Source organism: Crotalus tigris, unplaced genomic scaffold (assembly GCF_016545835.1).
Source record: "Crotalus tigris isolate CLP2741 ecotype Arizona unplaced genomic scaffold, ASM1654583v1 scf7180000017624.2573661763:2888555, whole genome shotgun sequence".
Classification (NCBI taxonomy): domain Eukaryota; kingdom Metazoa; phylum Chordata; class Lepidosauria; order Squamata; family Viperidae; genus Crotalus; species Crotalus tigris.
Window position 1 is genome coordinate 1,882,277 of NW_024096519.1, and position 23,050 is coordinate 1,905,326.

Below are 23,050 nucleotides of genomic sequence, written 5' to 3' on the forward strand. Positions count from 1 at the left end.
TAGAGCAAAATACAGCAAAACATTCTAAATTTTGCCTTTGGAAAAATGCTTTGAAATAATATTCTAGCTGAAAATCTTTCTAATAGCAGAAAGAAAGAGTGGGATGTGACCAGAACATGTAGGTTCAAGCAAAATGTAGGTTCAATAAAAATAATTCACATGGGCATATTAAAATATTGCTTCGTCCAATATAAATGTATATTTAGTTAAAAAAAGGAGAGGTCTAAAGGAAAGTTAGAAAATAAAATAAAATAAAATAAATGTATGTTAGGATATACTTAGAAACTTATTCTGGCACTTATTTCTCTCCTCATCAAGACTTCATCAAGATATATCTCTTACTTCTGACATGGTTCTCAGCACAATAAAGCATATCGGCTGCATGGATAAACTGGTATCCTGTTCCTCTCATGCAAAGTTCTGCCTCAGTGTAACCTAGCACAAGTCTTCCCCTGCAAGATATATTTGACACAATTTTTTTATCAGTCACTCAGAGAAAAAAAAATACTAACCACATCCTCAGTATCAGTATTCAATAGATCAATTGGAAAGATCAGCTACAAACAAGAACATTACTACAACTGTTCTTCACAACAGCACAAGTGGAAATGTCAGAGCATCTGTTTAAATAATGGGAAAAAGTAAAATGGTCTGTCTGTCTGCAGTTGCTATCTCAAGATATCAGTCCTTGAACTGTACAGAATTAGCAGGGGTTGTTCTGACCAGGATTTATGACTTCTCTGAACCTTGGGGGGAAAAGAAAAAATTGTTCTGGGGCAGGTCACCTTCTAAGCAGAGATTAAGACAACTGTTTTACTTACTCCCAGAAGCGGAACAGCTTCTTGGTGGGAGGATGTTACAAATAATGCTGTCCTCCCTTTTAGTAATGCTCAAGAGGCAATTCTAAAAGGGACGCACCTTTCAGAATCCCCAAGAAAAGCTTTAAGAATATAACTATCCTACTTTTGTGATTGATGTTGAAATTGTCTGGAAGTACTTTCTGGAGAAAAGTAAGGTGAATATTAAATAAATAAACAAACAAAATAGTAATGTGAAGCAGAAAACTGAATTTAACATAATTTAGAGGATTTTGTTAACGGTTGTTAGAAAAATAACCTATCTAAATACAGCTACCTTCCTAAATATATGGCTAAAATCTATTCTTTGAAAAGTATCAGTGAATTATGATTAGTCTTAGCAATTATTCTTTTAAATTATAGCATACACGCACAACAATATTCATTATTTTTTTTTAACTTACTTTGCATCACATCCGGTTGGTGTGAAGTCCAGCTTATGTTTGGTTCTGAAAATAAAATTCTTTGTACGAATTTCAAGAATGGAAGGTGGCTGAAGTGGAGTAGCCACTGCAAACAAAGCCAGCTGAGGTGATATAACAGTTCCATCTTTCCCTTTCTTGTTCTGACCATGGAGAAACTTTAATCTCCCTTGAAAATTCATAGCCTTTAGAAGAAAGAACAAAGCTATAATCATATTTTTAGTTTTAATCCATATTTAACTCTTCACAAAAGGCAACTAGAGTTAAAAAGAACATGAAAGAAAAATATGGAATTCACTTATTACAGGAAGTTCTGGACTTAACAGTCATCTGTTTAATCACGAAGTCACAATGGTGCTGAAAAAAGTGGCTTATAACTGTTTTTCACACTTACGACCACTGCAGAGTTATTATGGTCATGTGATCAAAATTTGGACGCTTGACAACTGGCGTATTATTTATGATGGCTGTACTGTCCTGAGGTCATGTGATCACCATTTGTAACCTTCCCAGCCATAAGCAAAGTCAATGGAGGAAGCCAGAGTCATTTAATAACTGCATGATTCACTTAACAATTGTGATTTGCTTAACGATATTTCTGTGGTCACATGATCAAAATTCAATCGCTTGGCAACTGGCATATATTTATTACAGTTTCAGTATTCCAGGGTGACGTGGTCACTTTTACGACCTTCTGACAAGGGAAATACAGAACTACCATGTTATTAATTTAATAACTGTTGTAATTCATTTAACAACTATTTTAAGAAAGGTTGTAAAATGGAGCAAAACTCACTTAACAACTGTCTTGTTTACCAATGGAAATTTTGGGCTCAGTTGTGGTCGTTAAATCCAGGACTATTTGTATCAATGTTAACATTTCTTGATACACTATTATTACTCAAAATTAAAATACTTTGTGATATTTTCTGACTGCAGGTCAAATACAAAAACTCAAGCAACCTGTTTGCTGAAATCTTTATTCAAGATAAGCAGGGTTTTCTTTTCTTTTCTTTTCAATGTTATGGTATAAAGCAGTGTTTCAAACGCAGTTTAAAATCTGACCATTTTCTTTTCTATTATATCAAGACAGAAATGATAGTAAAGACAGAGAAAGGACTTGGGTCCTTCAAACTCATGGAGTTACTTTTCAGTCATGTGACATTTAAAGGTTTGCCTCAGAATAATAACTAAGGAACTTTTATGGTTATCCCAAGCTTTCTTTTTCATTACGTGTGGCAATGAAATAGCCTTAAAAAATCCAAGATTATTAGGCATATGTGCAAGGGCTCCGAGGTGAACAAGTAGAAACATGTTTAACTACTGGAAGCTATTCAGTTGACAAAGGACTGCACTCCAATCTCCTACTGTGATCATTATGCATATTGAAGAAATGGCATTATTTGAAGGAGAGACATAAGCACACCATCTTTTTTTACTGGAACTCTGGTCTTCCTCATATTCTTATAGAATGTGTTATGATATCCATAAAATAAAGGGCTTCTTGTGAACTGCTAAGGGATATGTTTTAAGATAGATACCATGTAATTATCCTAAAGCCAAAAATTTAGATCCAGTGTGGTCTAGTGTTCAAGCACCAGGATAAACCAGGAAAGTGTAGTTCCAATCCTACTTTAGGCATGAAAGCCGGCTGGATGACTTTGGGACAATCACTCTCTCTCAGCCCAACCCACCTCATAGGGTTGTTGTTGTGGGGAAAATAGGAGGAGAAAGGAGTGTTATGTATGTTCATTACCTTAATTTACTTACAAAAGTAGTAAATTCAGGGTAGGAAATTAACAGTAATTAAAACTATTTTGATTTAAGAAAATTCATTCTTGCCTGCTTAATAAGTGGGATATTGCTACGTCTAAACATTTTACTATGGAAAAATATAAAGTTTAATTTATGAGTTAATGTAATGGTATTGTCTGTCTTCTGTTTATTCTTTTCCAGATATTGAAGATTCATTGCAATGTGTGCATTCTAGAACTTAGTAATGTTTTAGTAACCTTTGTAATGTTTTGGCTATTTTCCTTTGCTTTGCTATTCATTGCTTTGCTATGTAGAAGTGAATCTGATTAATTATTGCTCTTATTTCCTGGTAATACAGGCCAAATTAATAATGCAAAAGATCAAGGGAATCCTTCTTGCATTCAGAATGCATGTATATTTGATTTATATTATTTCCTACGCTATTTGGAAATATATTTTCAGAATTCTTTCAAAAATCTTCTTGCAAATTTTCTGTAGATTGCCTGCCCTCATCAGTTCCATTTACTTTTCTGGGAATAAGGGAAAATTGATAGAACAAGAACTTTTATGAGTTCTAATACCTCTCTATAATGGAATGTTTTTTTCAATTTCAAACCCTTATCAACATAACATTTCTGCTAGTAGAATGCCACAACTGCAGATTTCTTATGAAACACATCAAATTATACTTTACCCAAACTGCAGCATAATAACGTGAGGCATAATAACACCTACCAAATTTAGCTACTTTTAATCAGTATGGGATAAATTTTCACTTATTGTTTGTGGTCAACACAATCTTATTGCTTAATTAGCACAATATTACGTATTGTTTTTGTGGCAACAGGGTTTTATATGCATGGGATAAGGAAGGTGTGGTGCAGAGGATATAAGCCAAAGATTTGCCATAGAGCATAGCCATCATGAGAAATTAAATCATTCATTTAAATCACATATTTCTGTACCCACCAAAAATCCAGATGAATTATCCAAGAGACAGCGTAACCTACAAATGAAATTTCGCTCCATGAAGGACGAATTCTCTGGAGGTAGCTGTTCAGGGTTGTAATATGTTGCTGATTGTTGAAAGCCATTATCTCCTATAGGGGAAAATATAACCTTAGATCCTCTTTGAAGAAGATCTGAATTACAGAACTTGCAGTTTAAGGGAATCTTTGCCTAACCAGTCTTTGAATAGCATGCTAACGGATGAAATAGGGATGAAGCAAACAAAAAGGGATAAAACAACAAAAAGTGAGTGAAGAACAATTAAGTGAAATATTAATACTGTTGCATTCAATTAATTTATTATTATTTAACTGTGACATTTTATTTCTGTAACATGCATAGCTGTTACTAGTGATAATATTTCAAACTTCAGAAAATGAGATTAAGTTTTATGTGGCAAGGTATGTATTTTTAGACTTTTTTCCCTCAGATTTTCTTTCCTGAAAACACATGAAATCTTTTGTTCATAACAGAAAATTTCTATTGTTTTCCCACAGTTGGTTGTTTCTGTTTTCAACATTACTTACTTTTAAATATACAAACCAATCAATCAATCTATCTATCTATCTATCTATCTATCTATCTATCTATCTATCTATCTATCTATCTATCTACCTACCTACCTACCTACCTGCCTACCTGCCTACTTACCTACCCATCTCACATTAATCATATGGAAAATCAATTCTAATTTATAATTATTGTCTGAATAAATTAAATTTAATGTATCAAATATTTATCAGCAAAGTAAACTATATATTCTATACAATTGACATGTATTTAAAAAAATAAATGGTAGCTATTTCTTCTATTCATTCCAGATTATGCTTCTTCTTAAAGGGATTGCAATTTTTTAAATTTTCCTTTAAAAACTGACAGATGCATAAAATTAAGGGCATTGTTATATAGATGTAGTCCTCTAATGTAAAGTAGCAAATGCATTATGAAGTACTTCTTCAGTTATCTGCAAATTTTAAACTGATTATCTTTCATTGAAGCATATGTAATTACTTGCAACTATTAGATCCTCACCTTGCATTATCTGTCCAGAATCTGTGGACTGTAAAGGATTAAGAGCCCAGTGAATCTGACGCTGGAATTCTGGTCTATCTTCTGTGTGAATTAATTCAAATACACACTGGTGTATAATGTCAGACTACATCAAAGAAATAGTAATAAAAATATTTCAGGCATTTTATTCATCAAATCTGATTACTAGAATAAGTGCTACAGTTTATCTCAGTGTAACTGAAAAATTATTTGCATAAAAACCTACTGAATAAGTTAAAGATTTTTAAAAAATCATTTTGGAACAATACTACTAGCGAAGAAAGGGTAGACTAAGCATAGGATAGACTAAACATCTAGAATCTAGAAATATGGAGTCCTTGGTGCCTTCTCAGCTTGGTTGTTTTTTTGCAGACATTTCATTGTATGCAAGAAAACAACCAATCTCTGTAGCCAAAACAACCAAGCTCAAAGAACCCCAAGGATACCACAGTTCAAATATGAACTCCAGATATTCTCTTCAATTGATAACTAGAAGTATGTGGAACAGAAAGAAGTCTGGAATGTGTCTCTTTAGAACTAATGTGAACATGGGAAATGTATCTATTGCTAGCCCATTCATCTACAGAATGTGGATGAATCTGTAGTCTGAATAATCTAAATAAAGTTACATTTATTTGGTAGTTTAAGAACTTTAATATATATTTAAGCCACCATGTTGCCTTTTTAATAACATTTAATTATTAAGGACTCTTATATTCATTTGAATGCTTGTTATCTATGCAAGCAGTAGATAACCTTAGGGAGAGACATATACTGAGGACAAACCTTAACTTACTATGCTCTAAGAAGTTAACAGCTCTGGAAAAAAAACAGTTTGAATAGAGAGAAAAAATTAATAGTTTTCTTTAAATGAGACTTACAAGAACTTCCTAGATTGTTTATACACTGCACTATTCCTTCAATGAACCAAGAAAATAATATTTAAAAAGTTGCATTTCACTAAATAATGATAATATAGTAATAATATGGGTTTTTTTTAAAAAAATCTAGAATTAAAGTGCATACCTGCTGGAAGCCCAAATAATCCTGGATTGTAGAAGACACATAAAATATGTGGGCATCTGATGTGACCACTACCACAAAGCCATTTAATGCCTGAAGACAACAACAACATGGTTTAAAAAACAAAACAAAAAAACATTGGTTTTAAAAGGATTTTAAATAAGTCAAATAATTTACTAGTACACAAAATAGCCATAGTGTGATATACTAATCTTAACAACATTTTGTGAACACACCCACTGAATTTTTTATACACATACACACACACACACACACACACACAGAGAGAGAGAGAGAGAGAGAGAGAGAGAGAGAGAGAGAGAGAGAGAGAGAGAGAGAGAGATTGATTGATTGATTAAAAATACAGTTATAAGAACTGGTAATAAACATTTTAAACCCTAACATTAAGATTGGAATTCATATGAAAATCTAATAAATACTAAAATATTTCCACAAAGCAGTAGAATTTTCTTTCCAGTTCAAACCTTTTACTTTAAAGTAACACTTTAGAAAGCACACTGGTTTTTATGAATAGTTTTTTAAGGGACCTAGGGGATGAAATAGAAAAAATAATCTGAAAAGAAAAACTTTATGTTTTGAGAGGCATTTTTTAACACTGATACAAGAGTTAAATATAAAGGCAAAACCTGATAGGCAACCAGAAGGATTCAAATAGAGACTAATTTTTTAGCCACTGACATACAGTGGCTAAACTGCACTAAAGCAAGATTTTTCAATCATAGATTTTCAGAAAACCAGTGTGCTAGTTCATATATAAAACTTAACAGTGGGTGGATTCATACATTGCACAAAATAAGAATGTCCCTTAGTTTGAGCTATTAGGGAAAGAACTGTGATTTGTTGCCAGAAGAATTGCAACCAAGCTATTATCTAACATTTGTTTAATTGCCAGGCAAAATTTATTTATTTATAAATCATTTACTACTATAATCTGGGCTGGGAAAGAGAATGCTGTCCTGTTAAACCAGTGGAGAAATGATGGATGATTCCCAAAGGTACTTTTCCAAAAGGCAACTGGACTTTCTTGAGGTTTTTTCCCCCTTTGAAAACATTTTGCTTCTCATACAAGAAGTTTCTTCTGTTCTAAAGAACTGAAGAAGTTTCTTGAAAGAGAAGTGAAATGATTTCAAAGAAAAAAAAAGTGCAGTTGCTTTTTGGAAAAGCACATTGGACAACCAAGACCTGTGAAGAATCTCCACAATGGGTGATTCTATAACTCTACCTCAAATAGCAAGCAATTATGTTAAGAGATTAGCAACAGAGAAGTCCATGAAACTTGTGAAGTGAGTCCTTTTACTGAAGTAGGAAAACAAAAGAAAAAGGCAAGAAAAAGCAATAACAAAAAAAGAAGAAAACCTCCAAGGACACTCCAAAAAATATATTAATAAAATAACTGGGCAGACCTAAGGCATTTTACAATAAAAAAGTTTCTTTGTACCTTGCTATAAGGAATTCCTTTGAAATATTTAAAGTAATGATGATAATTACCTGCAGCAAAAGTTCACCTTCTAGCATATGCATTCTCCCTCTGGTCTGCATGGTGCTGTTGCTGTCCTGCATGCTATTTCTTTCAGGCTTTGCTGGACTCCTTGATTTCAATGCAACTGTAGGGGGGGAAAAATAAAATAAGTCAAATAATAAGTATTTGACTTAATATCTGTTTGGTGTATTCACAGATGCAAAATAGGATTATTCCATAGTTGAATAAAATGTTCAAAAATATGATAAGTTACTTCGCAAAAATTAATTAACTGTACCCAATCAACAATAGTTCTGACAATAATGTTTATAAAATGCATAATTTACCACAATGTATAGACAATATGAAATATAAAAGAAAATAAAAGCAATACAGCAATACAAAATTCTATCTAATTGTTCACCATAGGAAAACAATTATATTGGTGGAAAATGCACAAATTTTTCTCCTACCTCTATTCTGGTTTGCCAGCAAATGGTGGTATTCTGGTTCTGGGTGTGCAAGAAATACTAAGCAAACCCTCCGGCTTTGCTTTATCCTCCCCTTTATACCATCAGCCAATAGAGAAACAACTGCCCAACACAGTAATATTGCAATTGGCAGACTGCTTTCACTGATGGGTTTAGGCATCCTCCCTCTTCTCCATTTTGAAAAGAAAAAAAAAGTAAGTTCTCGATGATTGGATATCTACAAAGGCAGCCAAGCCTATCAAGCAGCAGTCCTTGAAATATTGTCAGCTATATTTTTAAGAAAGTTGTTATGTCTGTTTCAAAGACAGTCCCCAATTGTTTTTTCTAAGTACAGTGAAGCAGCTGTGCATCATCGCTAGGGGCAGCCTTCAAACAGCCTTGCACTTCTTCCAAATAGCGTATCTACTATGAAGTTTTGAGAAAACCTGGTTTTGTAGTATCTTTTGTAAAGCTTATTTTTTCAAATGTCTTGCATAGCCTTATTGAAAAAGATTAAACTGTTCCTTTGCTTCACCCAAACAATCCATCTCAAGCTATTAAATCTGTCCTATCGGCTCAAGTGCAGGTTTAAAGGCAACACTACCAATGATTGATCCCAAAGCTGATTTCATATATTTAACATCTCTGTTGGTCACTCTAACATAATATCTATTTTGGCCTGTTGTAATGATGCTACTAACAATATAATTTTGTCAGCTGTGTAATATTTGTCATTGCAGTATAATTACAATAATGATCTTGCAGCAGCACTTTCATTTTTATTACATTTTACAATAGAATTCAGCTTTTAATTATTGAACACATATAGTGTTAGAATTACAACGGTAGTAAAAAGTAAATTTCAGTTAGGATGAAAGACAATGTATATAAAATACATACTGAAAAAGTCACAGAACACTGAATGCAGTTTTTCTTATTAAGCAGCAGCTACAAATTATTCTCATCTAGGTTTGCAAAAAAAAAGTTAACTTTTTGACAGCTGTAAGTAATAAAAGGTGTGATTCCTAAAAGCTACAAGTCCTGTTATTTTTGTTATGGAAACTTAGCAGCATCTTGGCACATGGCAGCAATAGGGTAGCCTTGCCTGGGCCAGGAAATTAAGCTGGTCAGGTATGGTTAATACTTAAAGATCTCCAAAGAATATCAGAGCTAAAGGACTTACTGGAAATTAGAAAACCATTCTGAAAAAATGCAATGACAACCACTTCTGCAGTAGCAGAAAAAAAGTACATTGTTTTCTGAACTTTAATTTCTGAACTTTAAATACGATTTGCACTGTTTAGCTGCTTTTTCTCATATAGTTAGAGAGCTTCCTGCACTCTGTTCTGCAAGATCATGAGTAATATAAGTTAGTAATCAAAATACAATTGTTTTATTTGGTTTACTATGTAACTAATTAAGTTCCTTTTTCAGGATGAAAAAAATGAAACTCCTTCACTCTTTTGAATCAATTTTTTTATGGGCAAGTGAATAGATATGATGCAAAAATAAGCAACTATATCACTAATTAATATTAGTTTATGGTTTTATGTATATATTTTGTAAAATACAATAAAATTATTATAAACTAAAACAATTATTTCATGAAAACTGTTCCCAGACTGGTCAGATCAACATATGCTTAGAGAAAGAGAAACTGTTATGAGAGACACTGAACTTTTTCTTAATTATCAGGATGTACAAAACCTTTATCTTGCAGTCAGGAATGAGACAAGTCAGAAACTTGTAATATCATAGTCGGATGCTAAATTTCCAAACAATGACATCCTTGATTATCAAGATTATAAGGCCATGTTGACCGGATAGCTTATAGCAATAAAAATATAAAAACAACAAAACAAACAGAAAACAGATCAGAGACATGTTTACACTATAACTGAATAGAAAAAAAGCTACTACAGATAGTCCATAATGTTATGACGGGGCCAGAATTTCCATTGCTAAGCAAGACAGTTATAACCTTTTATAACCTATTTTTACCATGGTTGTTAAGCATATCACTGCAGTTATTAAGTGAATCATGCAGCTGTTAAGCAAATCTGGCTTTACCCATTGACTTTGTTTGTGGGAAGCATGGTTGGAAAGGTAGTAAATGGTGATCACATGATCATGGGATGCTGCAACCATCGTAAATATATGCTAATTGCTAAGCATGGGGATGCTGTGACAGTCTAAGTAAGTTTAAATCACCTTTTCCAGTGCCATTGCAATTTCAAATGGTTGAAAAATGAATGATTATAATTTGAAGACTATCTGTACCAGCTTGATACCCTTACCCAAGTAGTAAAGCAATGAGATATTTAACTACTTTTTACATAATGTGAGGATAGGAGCAATATGAGTCTCTGGAAGGCTGCTATGAAGATCTGAGTTTTACTAAAAATTACTGATCAAACCTGTCAATCTCTCTGCCCTTATTGCTCCATTTCTTTTTCACAAGCAGAGGTGAGCATTGATCTTCATTCTCCTTTAAGAAGCAAAAGTATGTATTTTTGAAGAGAGAATTCCAAAAATATGAGACTTAAAAGTTTGATTAAAGAGAAAACTGATAACCAATATCAAAGTGAGTTTGTTATAAAGAAATAGAAAGTCAGGAGAGGCCTGACAGCAAGAAGATGAACCTGGCCTAGCTCTAATGAATCAGCTTCCAAACATTTCTGCCCAACCCCATTTCTGTCGAATCTGCATCTAATTTTAACTAACTTAGACTGACTTGTGTAAATTTTTTAATAATGCTGACAGACATTTAAACAATAGCATTTTCAGAAAAATATGGAAGGGTTGCCTTTACTCTCAAAATATATCTAGCCTTATTTTAATGAGTTTTAGGTTGCCACAAAAACAGTTGATTAAAGACTGTAAATCTCTAAAAGAAAGCAAGCTAACTTTTTTTTTTAAAAAAAAACTTATTGGGAAAGATTTTAGATGCCCAGCTTTTCTTTAGTCCCTGAAAATGTTTCTCACATTCATCTTAGCCCAAAGAAATATAGCATTCTAGAAAGCTAATAAATATTATGTAGAAAACTTGGTATAACCAAGCAGGTTTTGTATTTGCTCCTAAGTATTGTGTATCAAGACATATTAGTCTTGTAAGATACAGATGAAAATTGGCACCATAGGAAAAAGTTCAACACTGTTATAATTGCAAGTGGATCTCAAATAATTATTAATCTTAAGAGAAAATAATGCTCATTTCCTCCATCCCATCATAAAATGAATAAAAATCCTGGCCAGGCCTATGTTAAGAACTGTAAAATTCCCTTTCATGCGCATTTAAGAACAAACATTTCTTAATCAAAAGTGTGTTGTAAATACACATTAACAGATTGATGATACCACATTTCTTAGCCTCTTAGTGGCTTCAGGTAAATAATGAAGAGGAAAGAAGGGAGTGCAAAACCCTGTGGAATCCCACAAAGAAGTGGCAGAGGACAGGATCTCTTCTCCCCAACCACCATTAACTCATATGAAGCTGAAAAAAGGAGGAGAACCAGTAAAACAAAGTTCACCTACCTTTAAGAACTGATTCCCCATCCATTTCCTACAGCTGGTCTGAAGGACACTGAACGGTACTGACAGCCAATGAGAAGTCAAGATGAACAAGAATGGATGCACACACTCTAACCCACCACCATCAGAAATCATTAAAAAAAAGATCAAAAACATTTCCATTCCAGGCCTAAATTCTAACTGAAATAATCTGCTTCATCCAGAGATCACTGAAGCCGCTGCCTAACTACATTCTCAATCAGCTTTCCCCACAAGGGAAGGTTAAATGCTAGGCAAAGAAAGTTCAGTATGGTAAGATTCAGAAATAGTTTCTTGACGAGTGGGATGCAGCAATGGAGGAACAAATCTCTCACTCAGGGACGAATTCATCATTGCCAGAACCTAACCACAAAACACCTTTCGGGCAACTATTATTCCAAATAGATAGCAAAGATCCAAAAAACATGTGGGCAACCTACAGGCCTAATGATCCTGTCCACGTCTTCAGGTTCAACATGTTCAAACCGATACCATTTAAAACAGCAATGCCCTGGGTATCTAAGACTTGTAGCAAGGCCAACATTCAACAGAGAACAAATCTGAGTGATTTTGTCTGAGAAATGCTGAGCAAACAGTTCTGCATGGCCTTGTAGAAGGATTTCTCGGTCCCACAATCCCATCAAGAAGGCATATGTAACCAGAACAAGATTGCAGGATAGCTATTGGTTGATACAGTAACAGCGAAGAACTCATCCAATTTGCAAGACACCAAGCTGGCAGGAATAGCCAACACTTCAAAAGATAGGCTTAAGATACAAGAAGGATCTTAACAGACTTGAACAGTGTGCCCTATCTATCGAAATGAAAGCCAATGGTGAGAAAAGCAAGGTTCTATATTTAGGCAACAAAAACCAATGCACAGATATAGAATAGATGGTATCTGGCTCAATTAGAGAAGGATCTCGGATTCCTAGTGGACAATCATATGAGCCAACAGTGTGCTGCAGCTGCCCAAAAAGCTAACACAGTCCTAGGCTGCATTAACAGAGGCATAAAATCATGTGATCATGTGAAGTGTCAGTACCATTTTTAAAATGCCCTTAGAACCAGATTTGGTCACCATAATATAAAAAAGATGCTGAGATTCTAGAAACAATGCAGAGAAGACAACAAAGATGATAAGGGGATCAGAGGCTAAAACATATGAAGAATGGTTGCAGGAACTGGATATATCTAATTTAATAAAGAGAAGGGCTAGGAGTGACAAGATAGCAGTGTTCCAATATCTAAAGGGCTGCAACAAAGAAAGTGGGTCAACTATTGGCCAAAGCACCTGAAGGAAGGACACCAAGCAAAGGATGGAAGCTAATCAAGGAGAAAAGCAACCTAGAACTAAAGGGGAAATTTCGTGACAGTTAGAACAATTAATCAGGAGGGTGACTTGCATCCAGAGGTTGTGGGTACTCCATCACTGGAGATTTGTAAGAAGAGATTGGACAACCATTTGTCTGATATGATATAGGGTTTTCTGCTTGAGCAAGGAGTTGGATTAGAAGAACAACTCTGTTATTGTATTAAAGTATTGTCTTCGCTGCCCTTACAGTCAGAAGGTAGGCTTGTTAATAGAAGATCTAATCCATGTTCACTCAAATTTGTTCTTCATCAAGTGACGTTCTCCTTTAAGTCTTAATTCTTTAATTCTTTCTTGCTTCGTTGATATAAAATTGATTATATAAATAATCCCCTCAAATGATATGAAACTGAATAAGACTGAACAATTTTGTAGTATACATTCACTTTAACACAAAAAAAGAGTGGCAGCAATTCTAAAATACATTTCAAGTAAAAGCTACTTTACAATGGTGACTCTTAAATATGTTCTTTCTAAAAGGAAGGTCACATGTAACATTTTGAATGCAAAATGTACATCTGAAAAGGATTTCTGTCTAAAAGGGGAAAACTAGTGAAACTCTGTATATGGATCACTAGTCCAACAACCTCTAATTCGGGAATGCTTAATAAAACAATTATCATAAAAGCACACTAGTTATATATGATCTTAAAAGATCATGGGAATTATTGCATTGTAATCCACATTCTTTAAGCAGAATGATTTCTTCTTTCTAATAGCAATCCTTTCAGTCTTTAGCAAAAGATTTTTTTAATTCAAAAACCTCTGCAATGAATGGAATGTGACTCAAGGGAAAAGTTACTCCAAAATTCAATAGGCTCAGCTCTTCGGAAGGGAAGGAGAATGTTTGGTTTCATCCTACTTGACTACTGTACATTTGAAAAATATTCAGAAGACGCAAGTGATAAAAAAAATGTAATAGCCATCCTGCAGAATGGTACAAAATACAGAGATTATATTATGTCTGTATGAAAGATCTACACTGATCGCTTATTGATTATCAGGCATATGTAGTGCATTCAATCAGGGGTCCTTAATTATAAAGCAAAATAAAATCATGAGAATCTGGACAGACTTGAACACTGGGCACTATCTAACAAAATAAAATTCAATGGTGAAAAAAGCAAGGTTCTACTTTCAGGCAAGAAAAACCAAATGCACAGATATAGTATAGGGGGGTACCTTGCTCAAAAGTAGTAACTGTGAGAGGGACCTCGGAGTCCTAGTGGACAATCTCCTAAATATGAGCCAGCAGTGTGCTGCAGCTGCCAAAAAGGCCAACACAGTGCTAGGCTGCATTAACAGAGGGATAGAATCAAGATCACATGAAGTATTAATACTACTTTACAATGTCTTTGTAAGACCATACTTGGAATACTGCATCCAGTTTTGGTCACCACGATGTAAAAAAGATGTTGAGACTCTAGCAAGAGTACAGAGAAGAGCAACAAAGATGATTAAGGGACTGGAGGCTAAAACATATGAGGATCGGTTGCTGGAATTGGGTATGTCTAGTTTAACAAAGAGAAGGATGAGGGGGGACATGATAGCAGTGTTCTAATATCTCAGGGGCTGCCACAAAGAAGAGGGAGTCAACTTATTCTCCAAAGCGCCTGAAGACAGGACAAGAAGCAATGGGTGGAAACTAAGCAAGGAGAGAAGCAACCTAGAACTAAGGAGAAACTTCCTGACAGTTAGAACAGTGGAACAAATAGAACCAGTGGAATAACCTGTCTCCAGAAGCGGTGAATGCTCCAACACTGGAAGTTTTTAAGAAGAGACTGGATAAACATTTGTCCATGAGCCGAGGTGGCGCAGCAGTTAGAGTGCAGTACTGCAGGCCACTTTAGCTGACTGTGTTCAGTAGGTCAGCGGTTCAAATCTCACCGGCTCAAGGTTGACTCAGCCTTCCATCCTTCCGGGGTAGGTAAAATGAGGACCCAGATTGTTGGGGGCAATGTAAATATATATATATATACATTGCTTACTGGTGTACACCGCTTAGAGAGTGCTTGTACTTAAAGTGGTATATAAGTCACATAAATAAATAAATAAATAATGGTATAGGGTTTCCTGCCTGAGCAGGGGGTTGGACTAGATGACCTCTAAGGTCCCTTCCAATTTTTATTATTATTCTGGATCATCGCACAGTCAGCCAGATTTCAGACTGGATTTGGCATTTTGTCTACCTATTGAGTCCTTACCCAGGACCTGGGATAGGCAGATGTGGATGTTTGATGGTATTACAGATATCGTCGCAGGATGGAAGCAGTTCCTAGTAAGGCAGCCTTTTGCAATTGACTAATAGCGAATTTGTCAATGCCAATGGTGTTCAAGTGGTGCTCCAGTTGTTTTGGGATTGCACCCAAGGCACCTATGACTATTGGTACTACCCTTGCTTGCTTTTGCCACAGTCTTTCTATTTCTATTTGTAGGTCTTTGTATTTTGTGATCTTCTCCAGTTCTTTCTCGTCTATTCTGCTGTCTCCAGGCACTGCCACGTCCACTATCCAGACTTTTTTGTCTTTCTTATCGACAACTGTTAAGTCTGGGGTGTTATGTTGCAGGTGCTTGTCTGTTGAATTATTATTATTATTATTATTAATAATAATAATAATAATAATGAAGATGCAGAAGTCCATATGTCTATAAATACATTCTCCTCCATATATTCTTTTTATACTACTTATGTCTTATTAGTTCTACTTCTCTACAGTTCTATAAATTTAACAGAATAACAGAGTTAGAAGGGACCTAGGAGGCCTTCTAGTTCAATTTCTTTCTGCCTTTAACATTATCTTATACTATGTCAAATCTGATTTACCATGTTCAATGTTTTTAATTTTTGTTATTCAATAAAAATATTTTTTTAAAAAACAGTATCTTATACTATATTGTGTGTGTTTAAACTCTTGGCAAATGCTTGAACTAGTCACTGCAGGTTTTTTGGTAAGATTTCCAAAGTGCTTTCCATTGCCTATCTCTTAGGGCTGAGAAACAATGTCTGGCCAAATATCACTCAGGTGGCTTTGTCCCTAAGGCGGAACTAGAACTCACACACTTTACCTTATTTTTATTTTAGTTCTACATTTTCTATTAATTGTTATATTAACTCTATCTTCCCTATCTCCCAATGTTATGGCAGCATCTAGCAGTTAGTTAGTGCTTCTTTATCAAGTATAATTTTTCACAATATTTGTAGCAAGATATACTAAGAGGAAAGGATGGAGCTATAAGAATTCTGGCAACTATTTTCTAATTTCCAAAAACTTTATTCCTAAAGGAACAGAGGACTTTTTCTTATTCGTTTTATGACATGGACTTCAACTCCCAGAATTCCTGAGCCAGCCATTCTGGCTCAGGAATTCTGGGAATTGAAGTGCACAAGTTATATAGGGCCATAATTCCCCACTTCTGCCTTATAATCACCTTTCTAGGAAATAGCAGGTCTCTTCAATGACAAGAAAGGAGCTTCTAAAACGCTATCTAATATACAGTATCCTGAATACTTATCAATACTCATCACTCTGGAACCATAAGATCAATCCTCCCTTTGAAGCCTGGAAAGTAGAGCAGCCTTTCTGGAGGAACTGGAACAATGGAGTGTCTAACAGCAGCTAACTTTAGATGGTTGTCTCTCTCCACCAGCTATGGTGGCGAAACTTTTAGAGACCAAGTGCCCAAACTACAACCCAAAACCCACTTATTTATCACTGGGTGCCAGGTGGGTGTGTCCCACTGGATGGGCATGGCTGTGGTGGTCATGGCAGATTGGATGGGTATGGCCAAGATGGACGTGATCACCTCAATGTTGCTCGTGGAGAGGGACGCCTGTGGGCTGGGCAGGGTTGGGGGAGGTCCAGGGGGTCTCTGGCAGGTGGAGTGATGGGCAGGATGCTCGTCCTGCGGGGTGAGGCAAGGCAAGATGAGGCAGGGTGGGGGTGCCATTGTCACAGGGGCAGGGGCTGGGGCAGCTGCTGCCTGACACCATCGGCCCCTGCACACAGAGGCCAGTGAGTGCCTGGGTGCTGGGATGCATCCAGCCATGTGGCACCTTGGCGAGTTAGCGGGCGGCTGGTTGAAGAGGGATGGTTGCCATCTCCAAAGCATAGTGCGCGTGCCCACAGAGAGGGCTCTGAGTGCCACCTCTGGCACGTGTGCCCTAGGTTCACCATCACTGAGATATGGTATCATCTGGATAATTGCCTGAGCCAACTAATATGTATTGTCTGGCACTGACCTCCTGATTTTGTACTGGTGTAAAGCAGTTCAACAATGATCCACAAGAGTTGATCACTAAAGTCTGTGTCTAAGAAGTCAAAGCAGAATTACCTCCTGTGTAGAGGGAATAAAAAGTTGCCAAAATAATGTCATATTCTTGGCCTGTGCTTGAAACTAAAAGTAGTTCCTATTCAAAGAATATCAGATTCTCCTAAGCATGATTAAGGGGAAAAAAGGGATGGGGCTAAAAGAATTCTGTCAATGAACTATTTCTCAACATAAAACTCGTTTGTTTAATTGATTAATAAATTAACTCACTCCAGAAGTTCTACGCATCTGTATTCCAACATACATTATATTCTCTTTTACAGTCTTTATTTAATGTTAGCTAACAAATATTGCAAATAAAAATTGTCAGACTGCCTGGGAAATTTAGATAAAGAGGGAATAATCAGCTGCTGACAAAATGTTCCTATAGAATTGATAGTAAAAAAAAAATGTGGCCTGTTCTTTTTATAGTACTATATCACAGGGGCATGTCGGGTTTCATAAGGAGTTTTCTTTTAATTTTCTTCCAAAACAGAGATCAGGAGAATATTAAATTGAACTAAATTTAAAGTTATCCAAAATGTTGCAAATGTGATGTGATATAAATATAAGGCTGGTATATTAACTGAAATTTGATTTGAAAATGTGTTGTGAGAAAAAAACAGCCACTTTTGTTTAGGCGTCTATGGCTAAAATCCTTTGCCTTAATATTGATTTAACTTGATCTAGCCCTAAAGCTATGTAGTATTAATAGCCCGCATTATATTAAATATATTTTTTCTAGTCTTTTCTGTCTCTTCCTTCCTGCTAATGTTCAAGACACCTCATCAGTGTTCTAGTCTAGGCATTTCTTGCTGCCAGCATGGGGAGCTTGTTTTCAGTCCAGCCAATGCAGTCCTCCTGTGGGTCTAACTCTATGTTGCTAGGGCTGTCAGTGGACCTTTTTCAGAAGGATTTCAGTCAATATCTGTCAAAATGTTTTACTACAGTCAAGTTACATCATTATGCTACAGGGTTAGCTATTCTTCCCTCCCCCACCTGATAAGCTCACTCTCTGAGGCCACCAGTTTATAAAATGATTCTTCAGGGCCAGGACAGGCACAGTAATCTTTGTTGTGCAATTCTGGTTCCATAACACAGCTGAATGACCTTTAAGTCAATTGAAGACTTGTCTAGACATTTGTGTCAGAAGCATCTACCAAGGCGCTTCCAGGTTGAAAGAATTAGCCAATGACATCATCATTTCCCAGGGGACACCTTTCATGTCCCTGTTATTTTCCCATTGAAGTGTTATCTATTTATTTACTTGCATTTGCATGCTTTCAAACTGCTAGGTTGATAGGAGCTCATTCCATCATATGGCTCATGCTTTTGGGTTTTGAACTGCCAAGCTGTTCTCAATGGTCTTATAACCATTTGAGTCACCTCAGCCATTACAATCTGCAGGAAAACCTCTACTCCAGATTATGAGTTTTTAGAAGTTATATTTCACTCCTATTCTCTCAGCATTTAGAAACCTTGAAATACAGATAGTCCTCATGACAATAACTGAGTCCAAAATTTATGTTGCCAAGTAAGACAATTAAGTGAGCTTTGCCCCATTTTATAACATTTCTTGCCATAAGTGAATCACTACAGTTGTTAAATTACAAAGGCAATTTGGAAATAAACCTCTGTTTGGTTATCAATGACAGACACTCGCAGATAAAGAACTTCTATTATACACATTAGAAAACTACATTACATTACTTTTCGACATAATCACCATTTAAATTGAGTCACTTGTCATAATATCTTACAAGGTTTGAAATTCCTTAATAGTCGCTTGGCGCCAATCTGGGCTATAGGGGGGTGATCAAAAACATCCCAATGGAACTGCTTCAAAAGATCTTGGGTGCATCTAGCACAGGGGTTTTCAACCTTTTCACCCATTGTACCACTTTTAGGATATGGCAATATCCGAGTACCACTAGTTGCTAGCAAGATGTCAAAAACTTGATGACCAAAAAAAAAAAAAAAAGGAAAAAAGTGATAAAGTACAGGTAGTGCTCGACTTATAACAGTTCGCTTAATGACTGTTCAAAGTTACAATGGCACTGAAAAAAGTGCCCCCCAAGCCACAGCCAAGCGAGACACCTGCCTGCCCACCCAGCGGCGCTCTTCTTCCTGATCGAGGTTTTCATTGTTGTGAGCATTTCTGTTGGGGATTGGCAGCGGAGGTGGGGTGCGGGATGTTTGGTTTTTATTTCACCCAACTGCTGGGTGATTGCAGCAGGTTTTGGACACTTCACATGATCCTGTGACACTGTGACCGTCATAAATATGAATCAGTTGCCAAGCATCTGAATGTAAATCACAAGACCCTGGAGATGCTGCAACATTCCAGCTGATCAGCACTTCTTCTGGGCTCAGCAGAAGTGCCAGGATCAGCGCCAAGCTGCAGCTGGAGCCTGGCGCTGATCTTGGTGCTTCCACTGAGCCCTGACAGTCCCAAAGGAAGCGTCAATCATCTGGAAACGGCACTGATCCTGATGCTTCCGCTGAGCCCTGACAGCCCTGCAGCTCCAGCCATCTCTCACTCAGGCTTGTGCGGTGGTGCCACCGGTTCAGCTCATTCTCCTCCCCTGCTACTTTTCTAGGATGGTCGCATACCACCTGCCAGGTGCCAATGTACCACAGGTAGTACCCGTATCACTGGTTGAAAAGCCCTGGTCTAGCAGTATGCGGGCGAACATTACTGTTAACCAACATCACACCAGAAGTGATGCCATAGAAAATCCCACCAAATGTGAAGATGCCAAAGGAATACTGCTAGTGAAGTTCATGGAGCGTGGTTCAATTATCAGTTCAGACGTCTATTGTAAAACGTTACAAAAACTCAGACGAACCACTTATAACAAGTGTCGGGGCATGCTGATTTCCGGTGTGGTGTTAGTTCACAATAATGCTTACCTGCACACTGCTAGAAGCACCCAAGAACTTTTGAATAGTTCCACTTTGGGATTTTTTTTTTGAAATTTTGCATATCTTTATCTTGCATGTGATCAGGATATTGAGTTTTGTTTGGTGTTTATTTCACCGAACAACCTACATGTAGTGTTCTAGTGTAAAAAAATAATGTAGCTCTCTTAGTTCTATTATTTTTAATTAATATTAAAACTAGGGAAGTTGTGTCAGCATTTCATTTAACAACCAAGCTTCTTACAAAAAAGTATTATATTATTACATTACAGATCTTAGAAGTGTGTCACATCTAATGAAAAGAAACATAATAAAAAGTATGAGTGCTTATGCTTTCTAACTCCCAGTAATTTTGAGAACTTTTTTATACCTCATAAAAAGTAATTAATGCCTCTCATTCTCAGTCTAGAAACAGTTACAAAACCATTCTTAACTCTTGACAGACACTCATAGATACAGAACTTTTATTTTACACCAGTGATGGCAAACCTTTTAGAGACCGAGTGCCAAAGTTTTCAAATAAGTTATTAATTATTCAAATTATTATTCAAATCATACCAATATCTGGCAGTAAGTAGTACTCTTTAGCAGCTGTAAACAGATGAGCTTATTTTGTATAGTTTGTGGCTATGGTGGCATGCCCTTGCCAACTACTAATATTAACTATAAGTAATAATTAGCTATATTAACAAATCATCACATAAAGTGAAATGTGCTACTTAGATTATTATAAAAGGGGAAGTATTTAAAAAGGAAAATATGTGAAATGAAACATGATACTCATTCTGCAATGTTCAATACAAAGATTCCTGAATAACCATATTTTTCCCATCTTTATTTTTGTTTAATACATCAACTGAACTAACAGGATAAGACAAGTTTATCCTCTGTTTTTAATACATTTTATAAGCCTATCCTTTGCTGTAGGAAATCTGATATAATTAGGCATCAAATTAAAATGTAACTGCACAGTTCACAAAAAGTATGTTTCTATTTGCTTAATATTTTAAATCCAAATGATATATCTCAAAAGCCCCATATAATTTGATGAAAAAGCTATAAGAAACTGGCATTTGTACACTATTATTTATTGCAAAGCATTATGGAATCATGACAAAGCAATCTATATTTCTGATCCTATTCCTACCTTTCACATGCAAATTTGTCTTGATCACTGCAGAGCAAAATCTCAATTTCAGACAGATTTTTCAAATAAAATATGCAATCTAGAAGCCCAATTCAAAATACTATTATATTAGTGAGAAGAGAAGTAGCTTTTACCACTGTTACAGTACTGAGATTATAATAGCACACCAAATTATGGTAGTATCACAAATCCAAGTTTATAAAATTGCACTCCAATTTTATAAGTACTGCAAACTTTATTGATAGAGACAAAGGAAATACCCTGCCCATTGTTCAAGTTCAGTGGAATATCTCAAGATTGTAGCTTACAATTTTTCCTGTTATAATATAATGAAAAATTACTACATTACTATTGAATTGGCCATGAAGCAACACTGAATTTTTCAGTGCATCATTAAAATATTTTTGTTAAATATTAAACAGTCATAATCAAAAGCCCACATGGATTTGTAGATTAGACAGCATCACTACCAAATGGATTCCTAACTGGCTAACCAACCATACTGAACTTTAGTCCTCAGTGCAACTGCATCTACCCAGAGGGAAGTATGCAGTGGGATACCCCAAGATTATATCTTCGACCTAGTCTCTTCAATACCTTCATCAATAATTTAGTGGAGAAGTTATATGGGGAATTCATCAAATTTGCTGACAAAAGCAAGCTGGCAGGAATAGCCAACAAACCCCAGAAGATAGTTTAAGATACAGAAGGATCTTGACAGACTTGAACACTGAGTACTAACAAAATGAAATTCAATGGTGACAAAAGTTCTACTTTTAGGCAATAAAAACCAAATGCACAGGTACAGTATAGGTAGTACCTGGCTCAATAGTAATTACTGCAAGAGGGATCTTGGAGTCCTAGTGGACAATCACTTTAATATGAACTAGCAATGTGCTAGTTCATTCAGCTGCCAAAAAAGCCAACACAGTGCTAGGCTGCATTAACAGAGGGATATAATCAAGATTATGTGAAGTGTTAATACCAATTTATAATCCCTTGGTAAGACCACACTTGGTATATTGCATCCAGTTTTAATTGCCACAATATAAAAAAATTGTTGAGAGAAGAGTAACAAAGATGATTAGGGACTGGAGATCAGTTGCACAAATTGGGTATGTCTACGTTAATAAAAAGGACTGGGGTGACACAACAGCAGTATTCAATATTTGAGGGGCTGCCACAAGGAAGAGGGGGACAATTTATTCTCCAAAGTAACAGAAGACAGGACAAGATGCAATGGACAGAAACTAATCAAGTAGGGAAGCAACCTAGAATGAAGGACAAATTTCTTGACAGTTAGAACAACTAATCAGTGGAACAACTTGCCTCCAGAGTTGTGGATTCTCCAATGCTGGAACCATTTATCTGAAATGGTACACGCTTTCCTCCCTGAGAAGGGGGTTGGACTACAAGATATCCAAGGTCCCTTCCAACTCTTTTATTCTATTATTTTATTAGAATAGCACAGAAAATCATCTGAAAATTTCCCTTCCAGATTAACTTCGTTTCTTTGTAATTTCTCCTTCGCTAGGCTTGTATTTTTCTGAGGTCTCTTTCATATTGAACAAACATTTCCTAAGTTCAATTTCTTCCAATTGATGCCAGTTCTACATCCTACAATTATTACAATATCCTCTGGAAGTCCCAACATAGCAATATGAAAGAAATCACAATCTTCTCTCAG

General features: G+C 35.8%; 1 protein-coding gene across 3 annotated transcripts in view; it reads right to left on the reverse strand.

Moving 5' to 3' along the window:
• The window catches only part of AHR (aryl hydrocarbon receptor), a 72,012-nt gene that overhangs the window by 16,337 nt on the left and 32,625 nt on the right, over nucleotides 1–23,050 (reverse strand). For all 3 annotated transcript variants that reach the window (XM_039332697.1, XM_039332716.1, XM_039332707.1), the window contains exons 4-9: nucleotides 7,625–7,740; nucleotides 6,119–6,208; nucleotides 5,075–5,198; nucleotides 4,004–4,134; nucleotides 1,262–1,464; nucleotides 343–452 (exon numbers count right to left, since the gene is read on the reverse strand). In XM_039332697.1, coding sequence (XP_039188631.1) covers nucleotides 343–452; nucleotides 1,262–1,464; nucleotides 4,004–4,134; nucleotides 5,075–5,198; nucleotides 6,119–6,208; nucleotides 7,625–7,740 — 774 coding nt within the window. The remainder of the gene's footprint in view (nucleotides 1–342; nucleotides 453–1,261; nucleotides 1,465–4,003; nucleotides 4,135–5,074; nucleotides 5,199–6,118; nucleotides 6,209–7,624; nucleotides 7,741–23,050) is intronic.